Source organism: Micromys minutus, assembly GCF_963924665.1.
Source record: "Micromys minutus genome assembly, chromosome: 11".
NCBI classification, from domain to species: Eukaryota; Metazoa; Chordata; class Mammalia; order Rodentia; family Muridae; genus Micromys; species Micromys minutus.
Window position 1 is genome coordinate 29,643,194 of NC_137980.1, and position 20,795 is coordinate 29,663,988.

Here is a 20,795-nt window from a genome sequence, read left to right on the forward strand (position 1 = left end):
TTGTAGGCCAGCCTGATCAAAGAATAAGTTCCAGGGCAATAATGATGATGATGATGATGATGATGATGATGATGATAATAATAATAATAATAGCAGCAACAATAATAAGATAAAGAAAAATCCACTTGCATCCTTTACTGTGTGATGTCAAATGGCAAATAATATTCAAAATGCATAAGAAATGTATGAAGAGGGTGGGCTGTAGCTCAAGGGGTACAGTGCTTGCCTTGCACGCCTGAAGTCCTGGGTTCAACTCCCAGCACTGCAGAAAAGTCAGTAAGGTTCACACACGCAAAGCCATCTTACTTTCAGCAAGAGTTCAGTGTGTACACTCCAGAATTCAATGCTGAGAAAGGAGAATTTATATTTGGAGGTAAGATCGTTTAAAAACGAAGCTCTTAGAGTCGTAATTTTCTCCGATAAGTTGTCTTCTAAGAAGAAATCTGGACACTCAAACACCAAAGAATAGTACTGGGGATGGTTCAGTGGGGTAAACTATGCTGTGTGTGGCAAAATTTGATTTCAAATCCCAAGAGCACACAGAAATTATCAGGGTTGTATGAAGACTGTGAAGACACAGTGAGAATTGGAACCAATCTCATGGACTCCCTGACCTGAGACTTCCAGACTCCGGAACTCTGGAAAAGTCTCTATTGTTTAGCCTGCTGTGATATTTTGTCCTACACCGTGACATTCCTCGAATAGAAACTCACCTCCCTCAAACAGCAAGACCGACCACAAAGAGCACTTGGAAATGCATGAGAGTTCCCCACTTGAGTGCCCAGGGTCTAGCCCACAAAGACTGCTCAAAATAAGCAAATTTCAAGCTTGAAGCTTCAGTGCCAACAGCAATCTGTAGTAAACACCTGCTCAGGACTCTGTGGACACCTGCTCAGGACTCTGTGGACACCTGCTCAGGAGTCTGTAGACACCTGCTTGGGACTCTGTGGACACCTGCTCAGGACTCTGTGGACACCTGCTCAGGACTCTGTGGACACCTGCTCAGGACTCTGTAGACACCTGCTCCGGACTCTGTGTAGACACCTGCTTAGGAGTCTGTGGACACCTGCTCAGGACTCTGTGGACACCTGCTCAGGACTCTGTGGACACCTGCTTAGGACTCTGTGGACACCTGCTCAGGAGTCTGTAGACACCTGCTTGGGACTCTGTAGACACCTGCTCCGGACTCTGTGTAGACACCTGCTTGGGACTCTGTAGTAGACACCTGCTCGAAACTCTGTAGACACCTTCTGTGGACTCTGTGTAGACACCTGCTCAAGACTCTGTGTAGATACCTGTCCGGACTCTGTAGACACCTGCTCGGGACTCTGGGTGGACACCTGCTTTCCAGTGCTTATTCAGCACTGAGGGCATAGCAACCACCTGGTATCAGGGAGAATTTGTCTTCCTATTTCCAGCTAAGACTTTAAGCTCTGGGAGCATCTGCTTCATCATCTCTCTAAGGTGACAGTAAAGATTAGAGAGCCAGACAAGGCCTGTGACACAGGTCTGTAAGTCCAGCTGCTTGGAAGGCTACAGCAGGAAGGTCACAATTCAAGGTCTAGCTACACTAACTGTAATCACTAACTGTAGCGATCCAAAGGCCAGCCTACGTAATTCACTGAGACAGTCAGTATCTCAAAATACAAAGTAAGCTGAGGACTGGGGGATAGCTCAACAGTAGAGACTTGCCTAGCTTGTCAAGCCCAGTGTGGGGATGTGGGACATGTAGGGGGACATTAAAGGAGAAGATACGAAGCAATTCTGATAGATCACTACTTCCTCCACACAGCTCAGACTTGGCTTAGGTACCAAGAAGGAACAGTTTCCTAAGCATCAATGCATCTCCCAACGGGCTGCTACTTTTCTTTGTCCACACAGCTTCTCAGTGGGAGAACCCCAGTAGGGAAACTGTAAGACTTTCTGGGGACTCTAAGTCTCCTCAGGATAATCTCCAAATTCTTCTGCCTCAAGACCCTGCAGAAAGAGGACCCTGACGTGCAGAATCGGCTTTAACAACCGTTGCTACCACACCCACACCTGCCATCAAGCCCCAAGGAAAGCAACAAGCACAGACCTGCCGACTTTCTCCACTGACTTCCCAAAGCCTGAAAGGGGAAAACCGCTAAAGTTTGTTCCAAACCACATTTAAAGAAGCAAAGATCTTGGGTTTTCCAGGTTACATAGATGAGGTAACCTTACATGAGTACCATTTTTATATTATTTTCACCCCATCATTTCCCATGTCCCCCAAAACTCCCTCTCAAATTCATAACCTCTTCCTTTTGTAATTATTAATGACACATATTTAAATATTAGTGCATGTGTGTGTTTTCCTGCCTCCAGCTCCCAAGTGCTGAGATTACAGACACATGTCAAGTTGCCCAGTTTATATGGTGCTCAGCAGAATTAAACCCAAAGTCATGGAGAACACTGGCCCAACTGGGCTACATCCCCAGCCCTCAAGTCTGATTTTATATTACAAGGTTTCCACCCTAGACAATTATTACTTCTAAATTTTATGCCATAAAGATGCAAGGACTGACTAAAGACAGTGAAGTCGATATGGAGGGTGAATAAAATCAGCTAAAACTTCAAATGGCAAGGATTATCTGCAGTCAAATGAGCACTCCTTGGTAGAGCTTATCATTTTGAGAAACTTAAAATCCTGGCTCCAGATTCAAACGGAAAACCCGACTCTACACCTGACAGCTGCATGCTACTAACTCTGAATCGATAAGAATAATGACAGGCCCCTGTGGAATTAAGATAGATGGAAAGCCAGCTTTGCTTTTACAGTCATTGTTCATCATAAACACTGGTTCTCCTTCCATCAGAGAGTTCCACAAACTTGGGAACAGCCTCCTGGGAATTATGGGCATGCCTCTGTCCAAAGGTGGAAAACCTTTGGTGGACAGAAGAGTGAAGAGATGAGAATCTGTATGCAATGGGCAAGAGGAATCCTGAGTGCGTGCTCGTCTGTTGAGGTGAAAAAGTTAAATCTTAGTCTCAAGTGAACAAACAATACAGTGCCTGTCATGCTGTTCCAAACTCTAAAACTCAGCACCAGCTGTGTATCAAAGGTGCCTTCACTTTTCTCTCCTAATTCAAGCCTCAGAATGATCTGCTAGGATAAACCCCAATCTACATGCACAGAACCCAAGGCTGTGATAAAGTGACCAGCCGGGGACCACAGAACCAGAAATACCATCTTATTCCTCAAAGGGAGGGAGGGCTGGAGTTACTCCTTGCAGTACCCACCTTATCAAAAATAATTTGCATCTCACAAAACTTTTCCTTTCAGGGTTGGTAAAAGGACCCAGGGCTGAGCCTCCACTGTGCCCACAGCCTCCCACCTTCTTCCTGTAGATATATATTCTCTTTCTGTTCCTTGTTGCTCTCTGATCATAAACCTCAGGCCAGGGAAAGCAATCCCTTCCTCCTCTCACCCAAACCTTACAATTAACTAGGAGGGTTTAACCTATGCTCCTGTTGGATAAACATGAAAACCACACACACACACACACACACACACACACACACACATACACACACACACACACAAGCTAGAGGTACTAACTACTCTTTGGCATTAGGTACCTAATACCTAACAGATTCTTACCTACCCCTTAGAAATTACTGGTTGAAAGACCCCTTCAACTTATTCTATCCCAAATACTCTAAGCATTGTTCTTCAAATAGTATGTCATACCAGACACATGTAGACATGTATTCATATTTAGGGACACCTAGCAACACATCTAGGGACACCTAGCAACAATGAAGGCAGCATGCAGTAGGTGCTCAGAAAATACTGTGCAAGCACCTGTGCAAACACACACACAATAATTAAATGTAAGAATTTCTCAAATTAGAAATGCTTTCTTTAAAGTGGGAAGCAAGCAAGAATACTCAGTGCTCCTGTCACTGTCTCAATGCCACACTGCAAGATTCTGCCCCACGGTAGAGAGGTAGAGAGAGGGCAGGAGAGAGAGGAGAGTACAAACGGCAGGGTAAAGCTGCCATTGGTCACAGAAAATACAACATCTGCTAGAATATCTGAGGACATCTACACTTGTGTGTGTGTGTGTGTGTGTGTGTGTCGGTCAGAGGACAGCGAGTCATGGTAAGCCATGTCATCCCCTTCCCAGCACACACCACTGCCCCACATGTGAGTTCCAGGGATCAAACTCAGGTCACCAGACTTGGTGACTGACAACTGCCATTTCACCAGCCTTCTGATTTCTTTCCCCACTTTGAGATTGGCTCTTACTCTGTAGCTCAACCTGGTCTTATAACAGCCCTGTGTTGGCCTTTTGGGTGCTGAGATTATAAGTCACTCTGTCAGACAAAAGGAAATATCTTTTTAAAGATTTATTTATTTATTCATTCATATGAGTACACTGTCTTCAACACACCAGAAGAAAGCATCCAATCCCTACATATGGTTGTGAGCCACCATGTGGGTGCTGGGAATGGAACCCAGGTCCTCTGGAAGAGCAGTCAATGTCCTTTGCCACTGAGCCATCTCTCCGGCCCCAATGATAACAATTTTTCTGAGCCATAAGGATGGCTCACAAGACTTTTTTTTTTTTTAAGACAAGTTCTAAGGCTATAGCCTATGCCTTCCTCAAGCTCAAAGCAATCCTTCTGTCTCAGCTTCCCTGGTATGCTAGGATTCTACCTGTGGTGGTTTCAGTGAGCCACCTCACAATCTAACAAACACCACAGTGAGCTATTCAACAGGCATCCAAACCCAATTCAACCTCTAGAATTTGAATATGGTCCGTCATTTTAAAAGTTGCCTATTAGCAATACAATTTTTTTTAAGTAAACATACAATGGACAGTGGTGTGTGTGTGTGTGTGTGTGTGTGTGTGTGTTTGGTCTGTGGTGTGATTGTCATGGCAGGGTATGGTATGAGTGTACCATGTGTGTTACTTGGGTTTAAACTCATGCACATGTGGAGAGAAACAGATCTTCTCTGAAGTTTCTTTCCTCTCTGCATGGAAAACTCTTGAGGCCCTGACAAACAAGCTCAAAAGTCAGAACCTGGACTGGCAATCATCAAATCAAACACAGTAATTTGACAGCTGAGAACAACTGGGTGTGGACGCCCTCCTCTGGAGATTAAAGAGAGGCGGTAAGGAGCACGTGGAAGCCCCCATATGCCTGTGACTCCCCTTATCTGGTTCTCCAAAGGACGCTGCTGCCCAGGAGACCAGCTCGGTCCTTCAGGAGGGAGGGCTGAAGGGGATCATCTGCTGCATGTGGAGTTAGCATTCTGAAGAATGTCCAACTTAGGGAGGGAACTAAAATCCACAGCAGTGTGACCGCGCTGCGTAACGGAACAACCACAGAAAGAACTTTAAATCCTTGAGGGCTAGCTAGCAAGCTGGTTGGTACACACCACTCGGTGCTTGGGAGCCTGATGAAGCAAGAAGAGGCCATATCGGAAGAGAGTGGGGCAGACTGAAGATGAATCTAACAGTTTCAAGGAGTCAGCAAAGAACAGTGTCCAGCAGAGACCCAGAGGAAGGCATTAGCAAGCAGCAGAGGTGGAGACACTCCTGGGCTAAGAAGGAAGGGACAGAGCCAAGTCCTATGGGAGGACAGGAAGTACAGGCCAAAAACGTGCAGCTCAGAGAAGCTGAAGAAACCATACTATTTATTTAATCATAAAGACCCAGAGCGCCCACCATAGGTGAGCGCCCTTCTATGGCCTCAATGCACTGATGTGTTTTCACTCCTAAAAACAGCTGTGTGGAAAGCTAAGTCTGATGGCCCCAGTCTGTAACATCAACACTTGGGAGGTGGATTGTCAAGAACTTCAAACAGGGCTCCAAGAGTGAGATCCTACTCCAAAAACCAAACCAAAATCTATATGCAAATAAGTGTAGTTACTCCTATTTTGAGGACGAATACAATAAGGGGCAGGGGTCAGATGACCTTGCTAGATCAGATGCCCAGAAACAGGGGTGAGATTTAGGTACCAAATCCATGCAAACCTGTGCAGCCCACAGGGCCTCTGCATCAAGGCCACTGATCGACATGCTTAATTCAAGCAAACCTTTGAACTCTGATTCTCACATCACTTGCCTCCCAGCCTGGAGAGGCCTTCTAAATTTTACTAAAAGCCTGTATAAGCCTACGCTGAAATTGTCCTTCCTGCCCCTGTCACTCAGTTGGATCTAACACCTTTGTCCATGACCAAACCCAGGATCAAGCTGAAGCCAAATAAGAAACCTTTGGGATGGTATTCCAGCTCACCTGATTAGATTAAAAATAACAATAATAATAATCCCGTGACCCCAATAAAATAAAATCAGATTCTTTTCTGCCACCCAGCCATTGGCTTCTTATCTTGGGCACCAAGTGGAACAGGATGCCACTGTAGTCACGAAAGGACCTCTGAAACCTGGGGCTGTAAAAACTCAGTGAAGTGACAGCCCAGCCCGCGAGGCATAGTGGGTAATAAATCTGCTGATACAGCAAACTCCTTCGTGGAGTTTAATCTAGTAAGTAAAAAATAGTAGTGAAGGGATTCTTGTGAGGTGGACTGCTGTGCTTGGCTGGGGTCAGCCTGGCTCTGCCTGCAAAGAAGCTGTCTTTCTTGCTACAGCAGACCAGAAACTGAAATATTCTCTCGGGTCCCCGTCCCATCGCCATCCCCACCCCCTACCTCTGACCCCTTGCCCAAATTGCTTTCACAAGTTCTAAGCTCAACCCCTGCCGCTCCAAACTCCCTATGTCCTCAGAGCAGCCGGGGCTCCACACCCTTCCCTGAACTCACCTCCAAGGTTTTCACCAGGATCTTCATGTAGATCTCTGAGATACCCAGAGATAATCCGAAGGCCGAGGGCAAAAGGATGAGGCCGCCCACCAGCGTCAGCCAGGTGGACAGGAGCTTCGCCGCCAGGTCTGCGCCCTCCATGTCTCAGCACGCCCTCTGGGAGAGGTCCCAGGAAAGCCGAGCGCGGTAGGTGTCCCAGGCAGTCCAGCCGCAGCTCGGAAAACACAGCGTCCACCTCGGAGCCGGGCTCCGCGGAGTCTGCGCCTTCTGCCTCGCTCCCTTCAGCTCTGCGGAGCGAAGAGGAAAGAGGAGGCGAGAACTCTCAGAACTACTGCGATCTTTCTGCTTTTTCCCCTTGGGTCCCCGTTGTCCCCGCAAGCTCACACTCTACCCAGGCCAAGCTGTAGCCAAGGCAGCGAGCTCAGACCTGAGTGTCTCCGGCGAGAAGACCCAGCTGGGTGACCTAGGGGACACCCTAGTGCAGTCAGAGAGCACGGAGGCAGCCAGGAACGCGCCCCACCCCGGGCCTGATTTCCTCCGGGTAGCGATTGCGACAACCCCGCGGTGACTCACCGAGGCCCTGGGGCAGCGAGGATCCCTGCACCTAGGCGTGGGCTGCGGGCTATGCGGGTAGCGCCGGGCTCCCTTTTTCTACACTCTGCCCTTGCCCCACCCCCCTCGCCACCCAACAGGGAGCTCCCTGGCATGACCGTGTCCCGGGGGCGCCGCCGCCTAGCGTGCCGCCGCCCTCTGCCCCGCCCCCACCCCACCCCCCGCACTCCCAGCAAAGGTTCTTTGGGTAGCAGACTTTCCATCTTCACCCACAGAACGGACCGCTGACGTCTCCAAGACGCTGCGGAAGATCTGGTGTGAGAGTCCAACACGACCTCCTGGGAAGGGCTTTCGGGAGGAGGAAACTACAGAGCGAGGGCGAGCAGTCACGCACCGCCGCTCGCGGGTCCCCCTCACCTCCTTAGCCTGCTGCAGTCAGGGAAAGAGAAAGCTCGCCCGCTCTCTCGCCACAAGTCTCCTTAACGCCACCACCTAACTGGCACAGCATAGACCCAGAAAACTGAAGCGGTGGTGTCGCAGAAGACTGGAATTCCAGCACTTACATCGGGAATCTGAGACTAAAGAAACCAGAGGAGTTGGGTCTGGGCTGTTTTGAGTTCCAACAGTCAGCCTAGGGCTACATAGGTAGATCCTTTAGAGACCTTTTCTTTCAAAGGGCGGGCGGACGGGCGAGTGGGCGTGGGGGAGGGGAGGACGGGACACCCTAGAGGCTGTTTGTCACTCCCCTCCCCGGAGGAGATTCCAGTCTAAGCTTCTCTTGTATACGCCTACACCGAGAGCACAGACTGCAGAAAATGCCGCGCGGATGCTAACCTTAACCCATCTGGCATGAGTTTCTCAGGGTCCAGGTCCCACGCCGCTGTGGTGCTAGTCCTTTCTAGAACAAAGAAGGAAAAAAAAGCCTGTACGTGTATTCCACTGCAGGTCAACCAGTTTCAAGAATAAGCGAGATGAAGGATATCAAGAGCAGCCGTAAGCAAACCGACCGAAGAGGAGCCAAGCCATCAATCACTGAATTGGCTCTAAATTCTTAGAAGGACCAAACTCTTTTACAGTTGACAGTCGGGAGCTGGTTTTGGAACTGATAAATGTGGGAGGACCAGCAAAATGAACTGAAAGTATTTACAGCAAAAATTGCAGAGAAAGCTGCACCACCCCCGCCCCCACGTGAAGTGGAGGAAGAAGCCGGTCTTCAAAGACTAAGTTTGTTCGCGCTCCTGCCAGCTACAGACACGCTTCCCACTAAGAAGGGGGGCGGGGGGAGCATTATGAAGTTGTGAAGGAAATGGTGTCAGGAGCTTGCTCCTAATGCAGCTTCAGGGGCCAGTGAGATGGCTCATCAACAAAGGTGCCTGATGCCAATCAATCATGAACGGCCAATCTTTGGAGAAAACAAATTTATCTCTTTACCCCATGTACTCGGTGGCATGCCTCCCCCACACACACACATAAAATAAATAAAACATAATAAAAATTGTTTTTTTTGAAGAGCATCTACCAGGCATGATGTGGAAAACCTGTAATCTCAGCACTTAAGAAATAGAGACAAGAGGATCAGAAGTTCAAGACCTGCATGGACGTTTTATTAAGACCCCCCCCCATTCAAAATAACACAAAAATTAACATCTATATATGTGCAGAAAGAAACTGGAAGCTGGACAACATATCTATATGTAATGTGTGGCTTACATAGTTAGGCCACAAGGTAGGGTTTATTACCTCATTTAATGTTGCTCAGGTCAAACATTTAACCTCCTTTATTTCCTCCAGCTAAAGTGGCAGAGGACTGCAGAGTGACTGCTTCCTTATCCACCCTGCAGACGAAACATTCAGGCAGCCCGTTCCCGCTTAGCCACACTCTGGTGCCCATCACACACACACACACACACACACATACCACACATACACACATATACACATACATACACACACACCACACACATATATACACACACACCACACACATATACACACACATACACACATACTACATACACACACCACACATATACATATACACACACACATGTATACACACCACACACATATACACACATAAACACACAAATACACACACACTCACATACACACACACCACATATATATGTATATATATATATGTATATGTGTATGTATGTATGTATATACATACATACACATACACACACACACACACCACACACACACCCCAGGAAGGTTTGTTGTCCATAACCAAATGTGTGAACTACTTTGATTTGAGGTTTGGGGTTTTGTTTAGAAATGTCTTTTAAATCAGAAAAGCAAGAGGGCAGTGTCCCACCTGACACAGCAGTGTCAACAAAGCCTCCTAAAAGACACAGGTTCACCTTGGCAACCTTAGGAAAGCAGAGGCTGGGGCCTACCTCTCCTTGTCTCCCTTTATTCTCAGAAGCTCCTTCCCAGCCTGCACTGAGGAGTCCCTGTGTTAACTGATCACCCCTGTAGCTTTTGCCTTTATGGAGGCAGAAATCTGAGGTTGAGGGGTCTGTAATACACACGGTCAGACGAGAGCTCGGGGAGAATCCTCTTTAAGCTTCTGACAGTCTGAGAGTTCTGTGGTCTCTGGGGCTCTAGTCCCTGCCCCTGTTCACATGACTTTCTCCCTGGGCATCTTTTTTGGCATTTGAATGAACTCAAGAAACAGACAGAAATCTGTCCGGTGTGGTTCTGTTACTTACGTCTCTTATTCTGGGACAGACCGTGAGACCTCACACGGGGTGGAAGATGATCGTGGACTCAGTTCTGCACTGTGGCTTTAGATAAAGGAGTTCCAGAGAGACTTTTCCTACCCATGCAGTGCTAGAGGTCAGATGTTCAGTTGAAGGACAAGATCTCCACCTTGGGATTTTTGGTTTGGGATTTTGTTTTGTTTTTCCCCTAAGCCCAATGACAGACAATGATCCAGGGAAAGGTCCTCCACACTGTGTTTGAGTTTCAGTCTCAGTGGTCACCATTTTGGGCTTCTGTAGAGGGATAGGAGGAATTGTGTTCCATTGAGAGAGATGTGGTCAGATGTAGCAGATAAGGAAACAAGTCTATATATATATCAAGTCCCTGCTGAGAAAGAGGAGAGAGGGAGAGAAGGAGGGAGATAGCCCGAGAGCACACATGTGGGTTCAAATGTAATGACATACCAGCGTTTTAGCTCTTTGGTTGGTTGGTACAAGGCCTTATGAATGCTAAACCAATGCTCTATCATAAGCTGTAGCCCTGAGATTAGAGAAGAAAGTCACTTATTACCTCTGTCTCTCTCTGTCTCTCTGTGTGTCTGTCTGTCTCTCTCTCCATCTCTCTCTCTCTGTGTCTGTCTGTCTCTGTCTCTCTCTCTCTGTCTCTCTCTCTCTCTCTCTCAAGTTGTCTTTTTTTTTTTTTTTTTTTTTTTTTTTTTTGTTTGTTTGTTTTGAGGTTTGTTAGTCTTTTTGTTTTGCTTTTAGACAGGGGCTGTCTATAGCCCTGGCTGTCCTGGAACTTGTTGTATAGATTAGGCTGACCTTGAACTCACAGAGATCCACTCACTTCCAGAGCGTTGGGAGTAAAGGTATGTACCATCACAGTTACTAAGTTGGTTTTGGGTTGTTTTTTTTTTTTAAGATTTATTTAATGTATGTGAGTACACCGTCACTATCTTCAGACACATCAGATCCCATTACAGATGGTTGTGAGCCACTGTATGGTTGATGGGAATTGAACTAAGGACCTCTGGAAGAACAGCCATTGCTATGAACCATTGAGCCATCTCTCCTGTCTCCTAAGTTTTTGTTTGTTTGTTGAGACAAGGTCTCCTGTAGCCCAGTGCAGAGGGATTTTAATCCAGCAACATGGCTGCTCTGGCAAGGAATCATATCTAAAGACCTGAGTCTGTGTGATCCAACTGGAAGGACACACCTTTTATCCCTCTGCTGGAACATAGACATGCCCTGAGTACACACCTATAATCCCAAACATTGAGGGTAAGGTTAGTTTGTAGAAGGAAGCAGCCATTTTGGAAGTGACGTCTAATTGAGGAGCAAGAGAAAATCTTGATAGAATGAGTCAGACATAGGGGACACCATCTCTCAGCTGAAAGACAGGAAAGCGGCAACTTAAGAGCAGCAAAGAGTGAGTCGTGGAGGACTATCCAGCTGAGTTTGTGCAGTCTGTGAAATCAGTTCATTCAATTCACAGAATTCAGAGGCAGTTTTTCCAGGCAGAGCAATTCAGTGAGAAGCCAATTTGAATCAGTCAGCTGGAGAAGAGTTTTGAGGCAGAACAGCTGGGTTGAACCAGCCAGCCAGAGTTCAGAAAGAACTAGAAAAAGTGAGCTTACTCAGCAGTGAGCCTCCAAGATGACAATTACATCTAGCAAATAAAAGCGCCCCTACTAAGTACACACAGCTAGACTTGAACTCCTAATCCTAGTTCCAAAATAGGATTATAGACCTGGGCCGGAGCACCCAGTTCAGTTCCACAAGGCATACTAATTTGGAGAGACAGCATCTTGAATTCTCCACTTTCCACGGTCTGTATTAACTTGAACACATTAAAAACAAACATTTCTTATATGTTCCCTCCAACCCCCAAACCCTGATTCCCCTTCAGATGGACTCATTCTGTACCAGAATGCAGAGCTTTCTCTGTGGCCATATACAGGTCTCTCCCTCAGATCTCTCATGTCACGTGTCAAGGAGCCAGTACAGATCATGTGAGTTGCTGAACATGACTACAGCATTGGAGCATTCTAGAACTGGAGAAAACAACAACCGTGTGTTTAAGGGCTCATTAGATCCATCGCAAATGACCTGAGCTTAGAAGCCATCGTCTCCTTACGCTCCTAACTTCACAACTGGACAAAGTGACATGTGGCGTATCCAGGTATTAGCATTGATCCAGAAACAGTATCAGCATTCCCTGAAAGTCTGACTATTTACCTCTCCTTCAATGCATGGTCACTTCATAGGTCTCTTTTGGGAAGACTGGAGAAATACATTAGTAAACACAACAAAAACAAAAACAGCTAGATTGCCAGGAACTGAGTATTCAGGAAAGCTATAGTGAATTGGAATTATTGGGGATATTCAGACTTAAGAGATTTACCAGCTCTAACCATTATATCATTGGTAAATGTTGTGGTAAATATTATAAAAGAGATGAACTAACCCGCACTATAGCCAGCGTCATCGAGCCATATGTCATTGTTGAGGTTTATTCATCTCAGTGGCGGCTGGTTCCAGCGGCAGCCACCCTCTTGGCTGTCTCTCTGCCAGTCAGGAACTCTGCTCACATTCCCTGCAGCCCGGTAAAATCTGGATTCTAGAGGCCCCAGCAGTGGCGGGTCCCCCGCAGCTCTGCCCTATCGAGGCTCTCTGCCTACCGCAGCCCGACCAAATCTAAGCTCCAGAAACTTGTAACTTAGCAGTGGCTTTATCTCAGTAATAGGTCTCAGTAAATTTACACTCCACAAAATGTTCACACGATAACCTCTGATCCAATTGATATGATATAATTTGCTCACCTAGACAAGACAAATCGTCCTATACTACTCCATCCCTTATAAGATGATCATAGCTACCTGTGGCTACTCAGACCCACGCAGAGATGGGTCATCTTCTTCCTCCACCATGCCTCCTCCTCCCCCTCTCCTAGCTTCTCCCCGCTTTCCAAAACTCTGTCCCTGCCTTACTTTTTACTGTCCAATCACAGGCCTCGTGCCTGCCCTCCTTTACTTTCAACCACAAGTAAAAGTCACTCTGAAGAGATTTTATTGAAACGAAGAACAATTTTTTTGGAAACTGGAGTGAAGACCATCAATATTAGTAAGATACATGATGGAAAAAACTTAAGGAAGGATTTATTTTTGGTTCAGTTTGGTGATTTACTGTTCTTTCTCATTTTGACTCATAAACACATATCACATTCACACACACACATACCACACATATATTCCACACACAAGCACACAGGCACACACACATATACATACATACACACAAATAATACACATACTCAATACACACATATACATACACCACACATGAACAGATAAACACACACATATACAGACACACATACACCACACACATACAGATACACAAACATATACACACATGCCACACAAACACACATACACGCATGTACATACATACATGTACATACACACATGTAAACACACATATGTGCACACATGGGCACACAGGTACATGTACACATGTACACATGCACATGCATGTACACACATGCACACATATACACGCATATGCACACATGTACATACATGCACATACACGTGTACATATACACGCGTTCATGTTTGTACATACATGTATATGCACAAACAATACATGTGCATGCACATGCATACATGCCAACACATACATATATGCACATACACATGTGTACAAATGCACATGTCCACACACGTGTATATACACACATGCACACACATGTACACATATACACACATGTGCATACACACAAATACACACACATGCACACACACATGTACATACATACACATACACACATACATTTGGCCATATTCCCTCAATCATCCCCTCACACTTACCTCCCAATCCCTTTCCCAACAAGTCCTCCCTACTGCTCTTATGCCTTTCCTTTTGTAATGTGCCCCAATACTTTTAATAAGTTGTGATTTCATGAAGATGGGTAGGGTGTTACTTGTTTGAGAAATTCTCAATGACTACACCATTAAGAAATATGTCCTGCACTCTCATTCTATTGTGGTTTGAATGAGAACGTTGGTCATGAGCTCATTGTGGTGGTTTGTATATGCTTGGGCCTGGGAATGGCACTATTAGGGGGTGTGTCCTTGTTGGAGTAGGTGTGTCACTGTCGGTGTGGGCTTTAAGACCCTCATCCTAACTGCCTGGAAGCCAGTCTTGTCCTAGCAGCCTTCAGATGAAGATGTAGAACTCTCAGCTCCTCCTGTACCATGTCTGCCTGGACACTGCTATCTTTCTGCTTTGATGATAATGGACTGAATCTCTGAACCTGTGAGCCAGCCCCAATTCAATGTTGTCCTTATAAGAGTTGCCTTGTTCATGGTGTCTGTTCACATCAGTAAACCCTGAGACACTCATGTAGCTGAACATTTGGACCTCAGTTAGTGGTGATGTCCCTCCCTTCCCCCCCCCCTTCCTTCCCTCAATGCTTGTGACTCAAGATGTGAGCTCTGAGCTTCCTAAGCCTGACCCTTGCTGCCACACTGTCTCAGCCCTTTTGGGCTATAACCCATAAGCCCAAATTATTTTCTTCCTCCATATGTTGCTTCTGTCATGGTGTTTTAACATTGCAATATAAAAGTAACCAATAGAGCTGGAGAGATGGCTCAGTGATTAAGAGCACTGACTACACTTCCAGAGGTCCTGAGTTCAATTCCCAGCAACCACATGGTGGCTCTCCTTTTAACTTTTAGCAAAAGGTTGTTGTTAGGGATTATGCTAGCTTGGTAAAATGGTTGTAGATTCTCCTCCATGACTTCCTAGCTAGGTTTCTAGTGCCAGGCGTTATATCTGTCTTTTTAAACAGGTCTTAAGTCCACTTAGAGATCAGTTGGTTACCATTAGGTGTATGGGCCACTGCTGCACCCATAGAGTTATCAGGACACTCCAGTGTTGATGAGATTCTAGGTGGCATAGCTGGGTAGGACTGCTGGTTGCCTCCCTCTTTGGAAGCTTGCACAGTACCTTCTGGTACTATAGAATCTAGACTTTGTGGAGGAAACATTCAGGTCAGCAATGAAAAGCCTGGGTTTTAATGGAACCACCAAGATGGAGCTTCCAGGACCTTGGGATGTCTGCTCGGAAAACCAAAAGCATGGTGTGGAACTGGCCCCAGAGAAAGGTCACACATGTTGCAGGCAGTAGAGCTGAGGAGGCAATGAGATCTAGTGTGTCTGAAGACAGCTACAGTATACTGTGTGTCTGAGGACAGAGCTACAGTATACTTGTGTGTCTGAGGACAGCTACAGTATACTCGTGTGTCTGAGGACAGCTACAGTATACTCAAATATATTAAATAAATAAATTCTCATGGACAACAGAGCTGGAATTGCCTCTCAGCCATTGCTTTCACACACTGTCCTCCACAGCCCAGTAAAATCATGACTCAGCAATCAAAAACTTATCAAACAGATTTACATGTTAAATTCTCAATCCACAATACATCCAAACAATAAATTCACTGCCAATTAATAAAGATATAAACTTCCCACCTAGACAAGATAAAAATCAATCTAGATCACCTTGATCTGAACCACTCTCCTCTGCTACCTCCATCCTGAATCTCCTCTCTCTCCTCCTCATCTGCCTTACCAAAACTTTGACCCCTCCCCACTCTCTACTGTCCAATCATGTATTGCCTTGACATCAACCTACAAACACTGATTGTCAACTTGGCAGGATCTAGAATCACACAGGAGACAAATCTCTGGGTCTGCTTATGAAGGACCATCAAGACAAGGTTAATTGAGATGGAAAACCTCACACTACTGGAGCCAAGAATGACTTTGAACTTCTGATCCTCTAGCCTCCACCTTTTGAGTGTTGGGATTCCAAAAGTACACTGACATTTGGAGTTTATGTGTTGCTGGGGATCCAACCCAGGGCACTGTGCATGCTAGGATAGCATCCTACTCGGTAAACTACATCTCCACCCCTCATACTGCTATTCTTAATAGAACTTTGGTTTACTTATGTTTGTTTGTTTGTTTGTTTTTTGAGACAGGCTTTCTCTGTGTAGACCTGGTGGTCCTGGAACTTGCTCTATAGATCAAGCTAGGCTCGAACTCAGACCCCATGGGCTCTGCCTCCTATATACTGAAATTTAAGGCCTGCACCACCAGACTCAGCTCTTTATTTACCTTTAAACCCATCAGATCTGTCCTCTCCAGAAGGCTTACACCATTTGGTTGGGATTTACCATAAACTTAGAGGAGATTACTGAATTTACCTTTGGCTCCCTGAGTAAATTAGGTGACTATAACTGCCTCCCAAGATCCCACAGAAGACACAGACACGCACTCAGAAGACCCTAGGTCCTTTGTGAGTTTTCTGCTTTAAATCAGTGCAGTAACCTACACACATTACACATTATGAAAAACCTCATTTTAATTGTTGTGATGGTTAATTCCCCTTGTCTGCTTGAGCTGATTAAGAAATGCCCAGGGCAGTGACTAGACACATCTTTGGATATATCTGTGCGGTCTTTCCCAGAGATCATTAGCAGATGGGGAAAGAGCCACACTGGAAGTCAGTGGCACAGTCCCATAGCCCACGATCCTGGGCTGAATAGAAAGGATCTGAGCACCTGCAGTCCATCTCTCTGCTTCCTGACACATGATGTCACAGACCAAACTGCTACATGCTCCTGCGGCCAGAAAGCCATCTGCTCCCATGCCTTCTCCACGATGAAGGACCAAATCAAGTCAAAACTAAAATAAACTTCTCATCCCTGTCCCATAAGCTGCTTTATGTCAAATCACCGCTGTGAGACAAACACCAAATACAGGCATCTACTTCCTTGTTTGCACTTACAGCTTAGGTGATGCCATGCAAGCTCACTAGCCTTTAAACTCAGCGTGTACAACATCATCCCTGAACTCCAAGGCTTCCCAGGTTTGAGCAGCTCAGGAGGGGGAGGAGGAGAGGGAGGCGGATGGGAGATGGGGATGTAGTTCTGCAAGTCCCTACCACTAAACCTGGGGACCTGAATTCAATGCCCAGGATCCACGTAGCAGAGGGACAGACCGACTACTGCAAGTTGTGCCCTTGCCTCCACAAGTTCTGTGACACACATGCTCTCCCACACCTAAAAAACAAAAGTTTAACCCAGAAAGAATAAACCCATCCTGTGAGAATACCGGTGGGGTTCTTACACAGTGGTGATTCACTCACAAAAACGTGTTGGCTGAGCCCAGGAGCACGTGAGGCTGCTCACTGTTGAGTTTCAGTCATGACATTTTCATGATAACATGCTTTGAAAAAAGGATTGGGGGGGGGCATTTTCCTTGTGATTCTTCTACCTGGAAACTACTGTGACCCAGGCTACCCCAAGGTTCTCAAGGGTAAACCCACATGAATGTGTAAATATCTTACAGAGATTTGAAACAACTGCCCGGCTGTGAGTTTCCTGGTTGGGCGGCTTCCTCTGATGTAATCCCTGGAGAGAATGAGATGCCACGTGAAGCTGAGTGCTGAGCCCCACACAATGTGATGGCATCTTTTTGTAGCTGGGGTGGTCCTTACCCAGCTTGTTCATTTTCACACTGAGATGTTTTTGTATTTCCTTCATAGGAAACTAAATTGGGAACTAGACACCAGGAACCTTGTACAGTACTGTGTGTATTTTTCTAGTATCCAGACATTTTCAAAATTGTCCTTCACTGTGTCAAAAGGACAGGATGTTGAGGATTCTCTCAGTGAGCCAGAAGAAGCCTGGAGCGGGATAGGTGGTGTGTGGCTAAGGATGAGCACATCACCAAGTCAGCACCCAAGTCTTCCTGATTGCATCCGACTCTGCTCCTCTTTAACAAGACTGATGATCATAACGGGCGGTTTCTCTTCATTTTGGTCCCATTCTCGTCAACCCTAGGAAAACATGCTTGCTGGGTCTTACCTCTCATCAGCAACACATTTACCAGTTTTGGTCTAGGGCGTGGTTTTGAGATTGTCTTAATTTTAAGTTATCTGAGTCAACCTTTTACTCAGGATCCTCCTGCTTCGGCCTCCCACATGCTGGGATGGCCCGTCCTGTGCTCCAATCCTGCTTTACCAGGTTATTTTGTTTGTGTGGTTGGTTGGCTTTGTCCTGATGGACTTCATTGGTAGAAATGGCTCATCAGGAGGAATTCATTCATCCTCTCGGAACAGGATAAGTAATCGAGGGAACTGATGGAAAGTCTGTGTTTATAACCGCACCATGCCACAGGCCGAGGCAGGGGGCTACTATAATTTCTAGATCAGTAATATGTCCACAGGACTATGGAATGTGTCCCAGGCCAGCCTGGAATGTGACTTAAGATGCTGTCTCTGGGGAAATTGTAACAGAGAGCTGAAGAGAAAATGATAAATAAGGAAATAAATAAATATGGTTTTGGTTCTCAAATGGATTTGTTTCTAAATTCTGATCGTCAAGGGATATCTTACTTCCCACTCTGATTAATGATTTTATTAGGTATAGATAAAGAGAAAGTGTATTTGTTCAGAAAGCAAGTATAAAGAACACACTGAAAGATAGATATGTAAGGTTCGTGATCTGCTGAAGAATGATACCCCAGACTCAAATAGTATGTAAACACAAAGAGTGTTTTATTCTGCAGAAGTCCAGTGTGCTGGGGTCTCCCATTACCAAGACAGAGAGACAACCAAGTGAGCTCACAGGCCTGACTTAAAGCACATTAGGGAATTCTGGGTAGGTGACTTCTATCTTGCTCTATCTCTAGAGACATTCCATCACTAGGTTGTGGGGGCTGGAAACTGTTGCTGGGGAAGTCTGGAAACTGTTACTGAGGAGGTCTGAAAACTGTTGCTGGGGAGGTCTGGAAACTGTTGCTGAGGAAGTTTGACAATTGATGCTAACCCATTGTCCTTCCCTCGGGCCAGGAGGCAGGACAGCTTCTGATAACAGGACAATTTCTGACAGCTACCTGAAGCCTAGGGTCTTTTCCAGTAACTGACTTGCCTGTGTTCTCCTAGACTTGCAAAGTTCTTAGGCCTAGTCTCCTAAAGTGCCAATTTGAAGCCTGTCATGGAGTCAGCCTAGCCTTCCCAGATAGACAGACAGACAGGCAGGCAGGCAGACAGACAGACAGACAGATCTTGTGGGTTAAAAAGAAAATGAGAGGACAAGGGGCTGGGGAGATGGTTCAGTGATTAATGAACCTCATGCTCTTTCAGAGCATCATATTTTAGTTCTTAGTACCCGAGATGAGGGATCGTGTCATCTCAGAACTATCTGTAACTCCAGCTCTGGGGATACTGGTAATATTTCTGGACCCCCCAAGCATCTATATTCACATGTGTACAGATTCTCACACACAAATGCATAATTAAAAGAAATAACTTATTAAAAGGAAAACCATGAAATAATTTAGTACATGGTAAAGAAATTAATAAATGCAGAATAATTTAACACAGGACCACTTTTGCTTCATGCAATCACTGGCTGCCCTGGCACATTTCAGATTCTCTTCTTAGGGTTGTATGTGGAACATCAACCACGCTGCACAGCTTGGTTTGTACTGAGCACAGTTCCTCTGCTTCACTGTCTTCTTACTGAAGGTGAAGACTCCAGGTCCTTCCTGTGGGTCTGAGGAAGAAGCTCTGTCCCCATGCAACCAATTCTTGATAAACAACTCTGATCTGCACAAGGTCAAATCTCCTTCATTGTACCACACACTCTGGGTAAACAAAAGTCTGGAAATGCAGCTTAACTCAGAAGCAAATGGGTCTCAGGGGTTGGTTAGTAATAAATCAACTATATAGAATTCTGTGCTGATTAAAACCAATATAAATCTAGTGTGGTAGCATACACCTTTAATCCCAGCATTCTGGAGGTAAAAAGCAAGATCTCTGTGAGTTTGAGGCCAGCCTAGTCTACACAATGAGTTTCAGGAAAGCCAGCTATGTAGAGAGACCTTGTCTCAAAACAACAACATAAGACTTCTAAGTTTCCCATGGTTGTTTTCTTTTGTTTTCTACCCAAAGCAAAGGGTAAGCGCTTGCTTTATGTTTTGTTTAGCTTGGGGGGGGGGGCAACTCACAGTTATCTTGAAAGGAGATTTAAAAAGAATAGTTCCTCTTCATTCAGCTAGCCCTTGTTCCAAGTTTTGTTCAAGTATGTGCCACTCCCTGTACCCCACTGCTTGATTGGGGGTACGATAATCCACACAACACCCAAATTGACAAAGCCAACAGGAGAGGGCCAAAGAGTGGGTGACTGCCAAGCAAGAGGACAGACATACAGACGAATGTCACCGATGACATCAGGGGACTTGGCTAACACTGTTAGCAGACTGCAGGACCTGGGGTATCTGCAGTGTCTTAGCCAAAACACAGGGAAGCTGAAGTTGAGTGCTTAAGTGGTCCGTTCTCGGCACCCACATCAGCTGACTCAGCCACCTGTAACTCCCACTGAAAAATGATCCAGCACCCTCTTTCGGATTGCACAGCACCTACACCTACATGCCATACCACACAGACACAAATTTTTTAATTGATTGATTGATTGATTGATTACTTTTACACCCTGACTGAAGTTTCCCCTCCATTCTCTTCTCCCAACACCCTCTTCTTCCCCTTTCCTTGTTCAGTCTTCTGTTTCTCCTGAAAAGGGGAGGCCTCCCATGAATATTAGCCAGCCATGGCTTAGCAAGTTGTAATAAGACTAGGGACATCCTCTCCTATTAAGGCTGAAC

The 20,795-nt window shown here is 45.8% G+C and overlaps 1 protein-coding gene across 3 annotated transcripts in view; it reads right to left on the reverse strand.

Annotated features, from left to right (window-relative positions):
• Positions 1-8,003, reverse strand: part of GPAT3 (glycerol-3-phosphate acyltransferase 3) — a 42,839-nt gene extending 34,836 nt beyond the window's left edge. The window contains exons 1-2 of one of the 3 annotated variants that reach the window (XM_080924971.1): positions 7,909-8,003; positions 6,794-7,080 (exon numbers count right to left, since the gene is read on the reverse strand). In XM_080924971.1, the coding sequence (XP_080781097.1) occupies positions 6,794-6,934 (141 nt within the window). In that variant the 5' untranslated portion in view covers positions 6,935-7,080; positions 7,909-8,003. Of the gene's footprint in view, positions 1-6,793; positions 7,341-7,366; positions 7,464-7,908 lie in introns of those variants that run through there. The other 2 variants (XM_080924969.1, XM_080924970.1) reach the window with 2 other exon arrangements.
• Between the last annotated feature and the right edge of the window lie 12,792 nt (positions 8,004-20,795).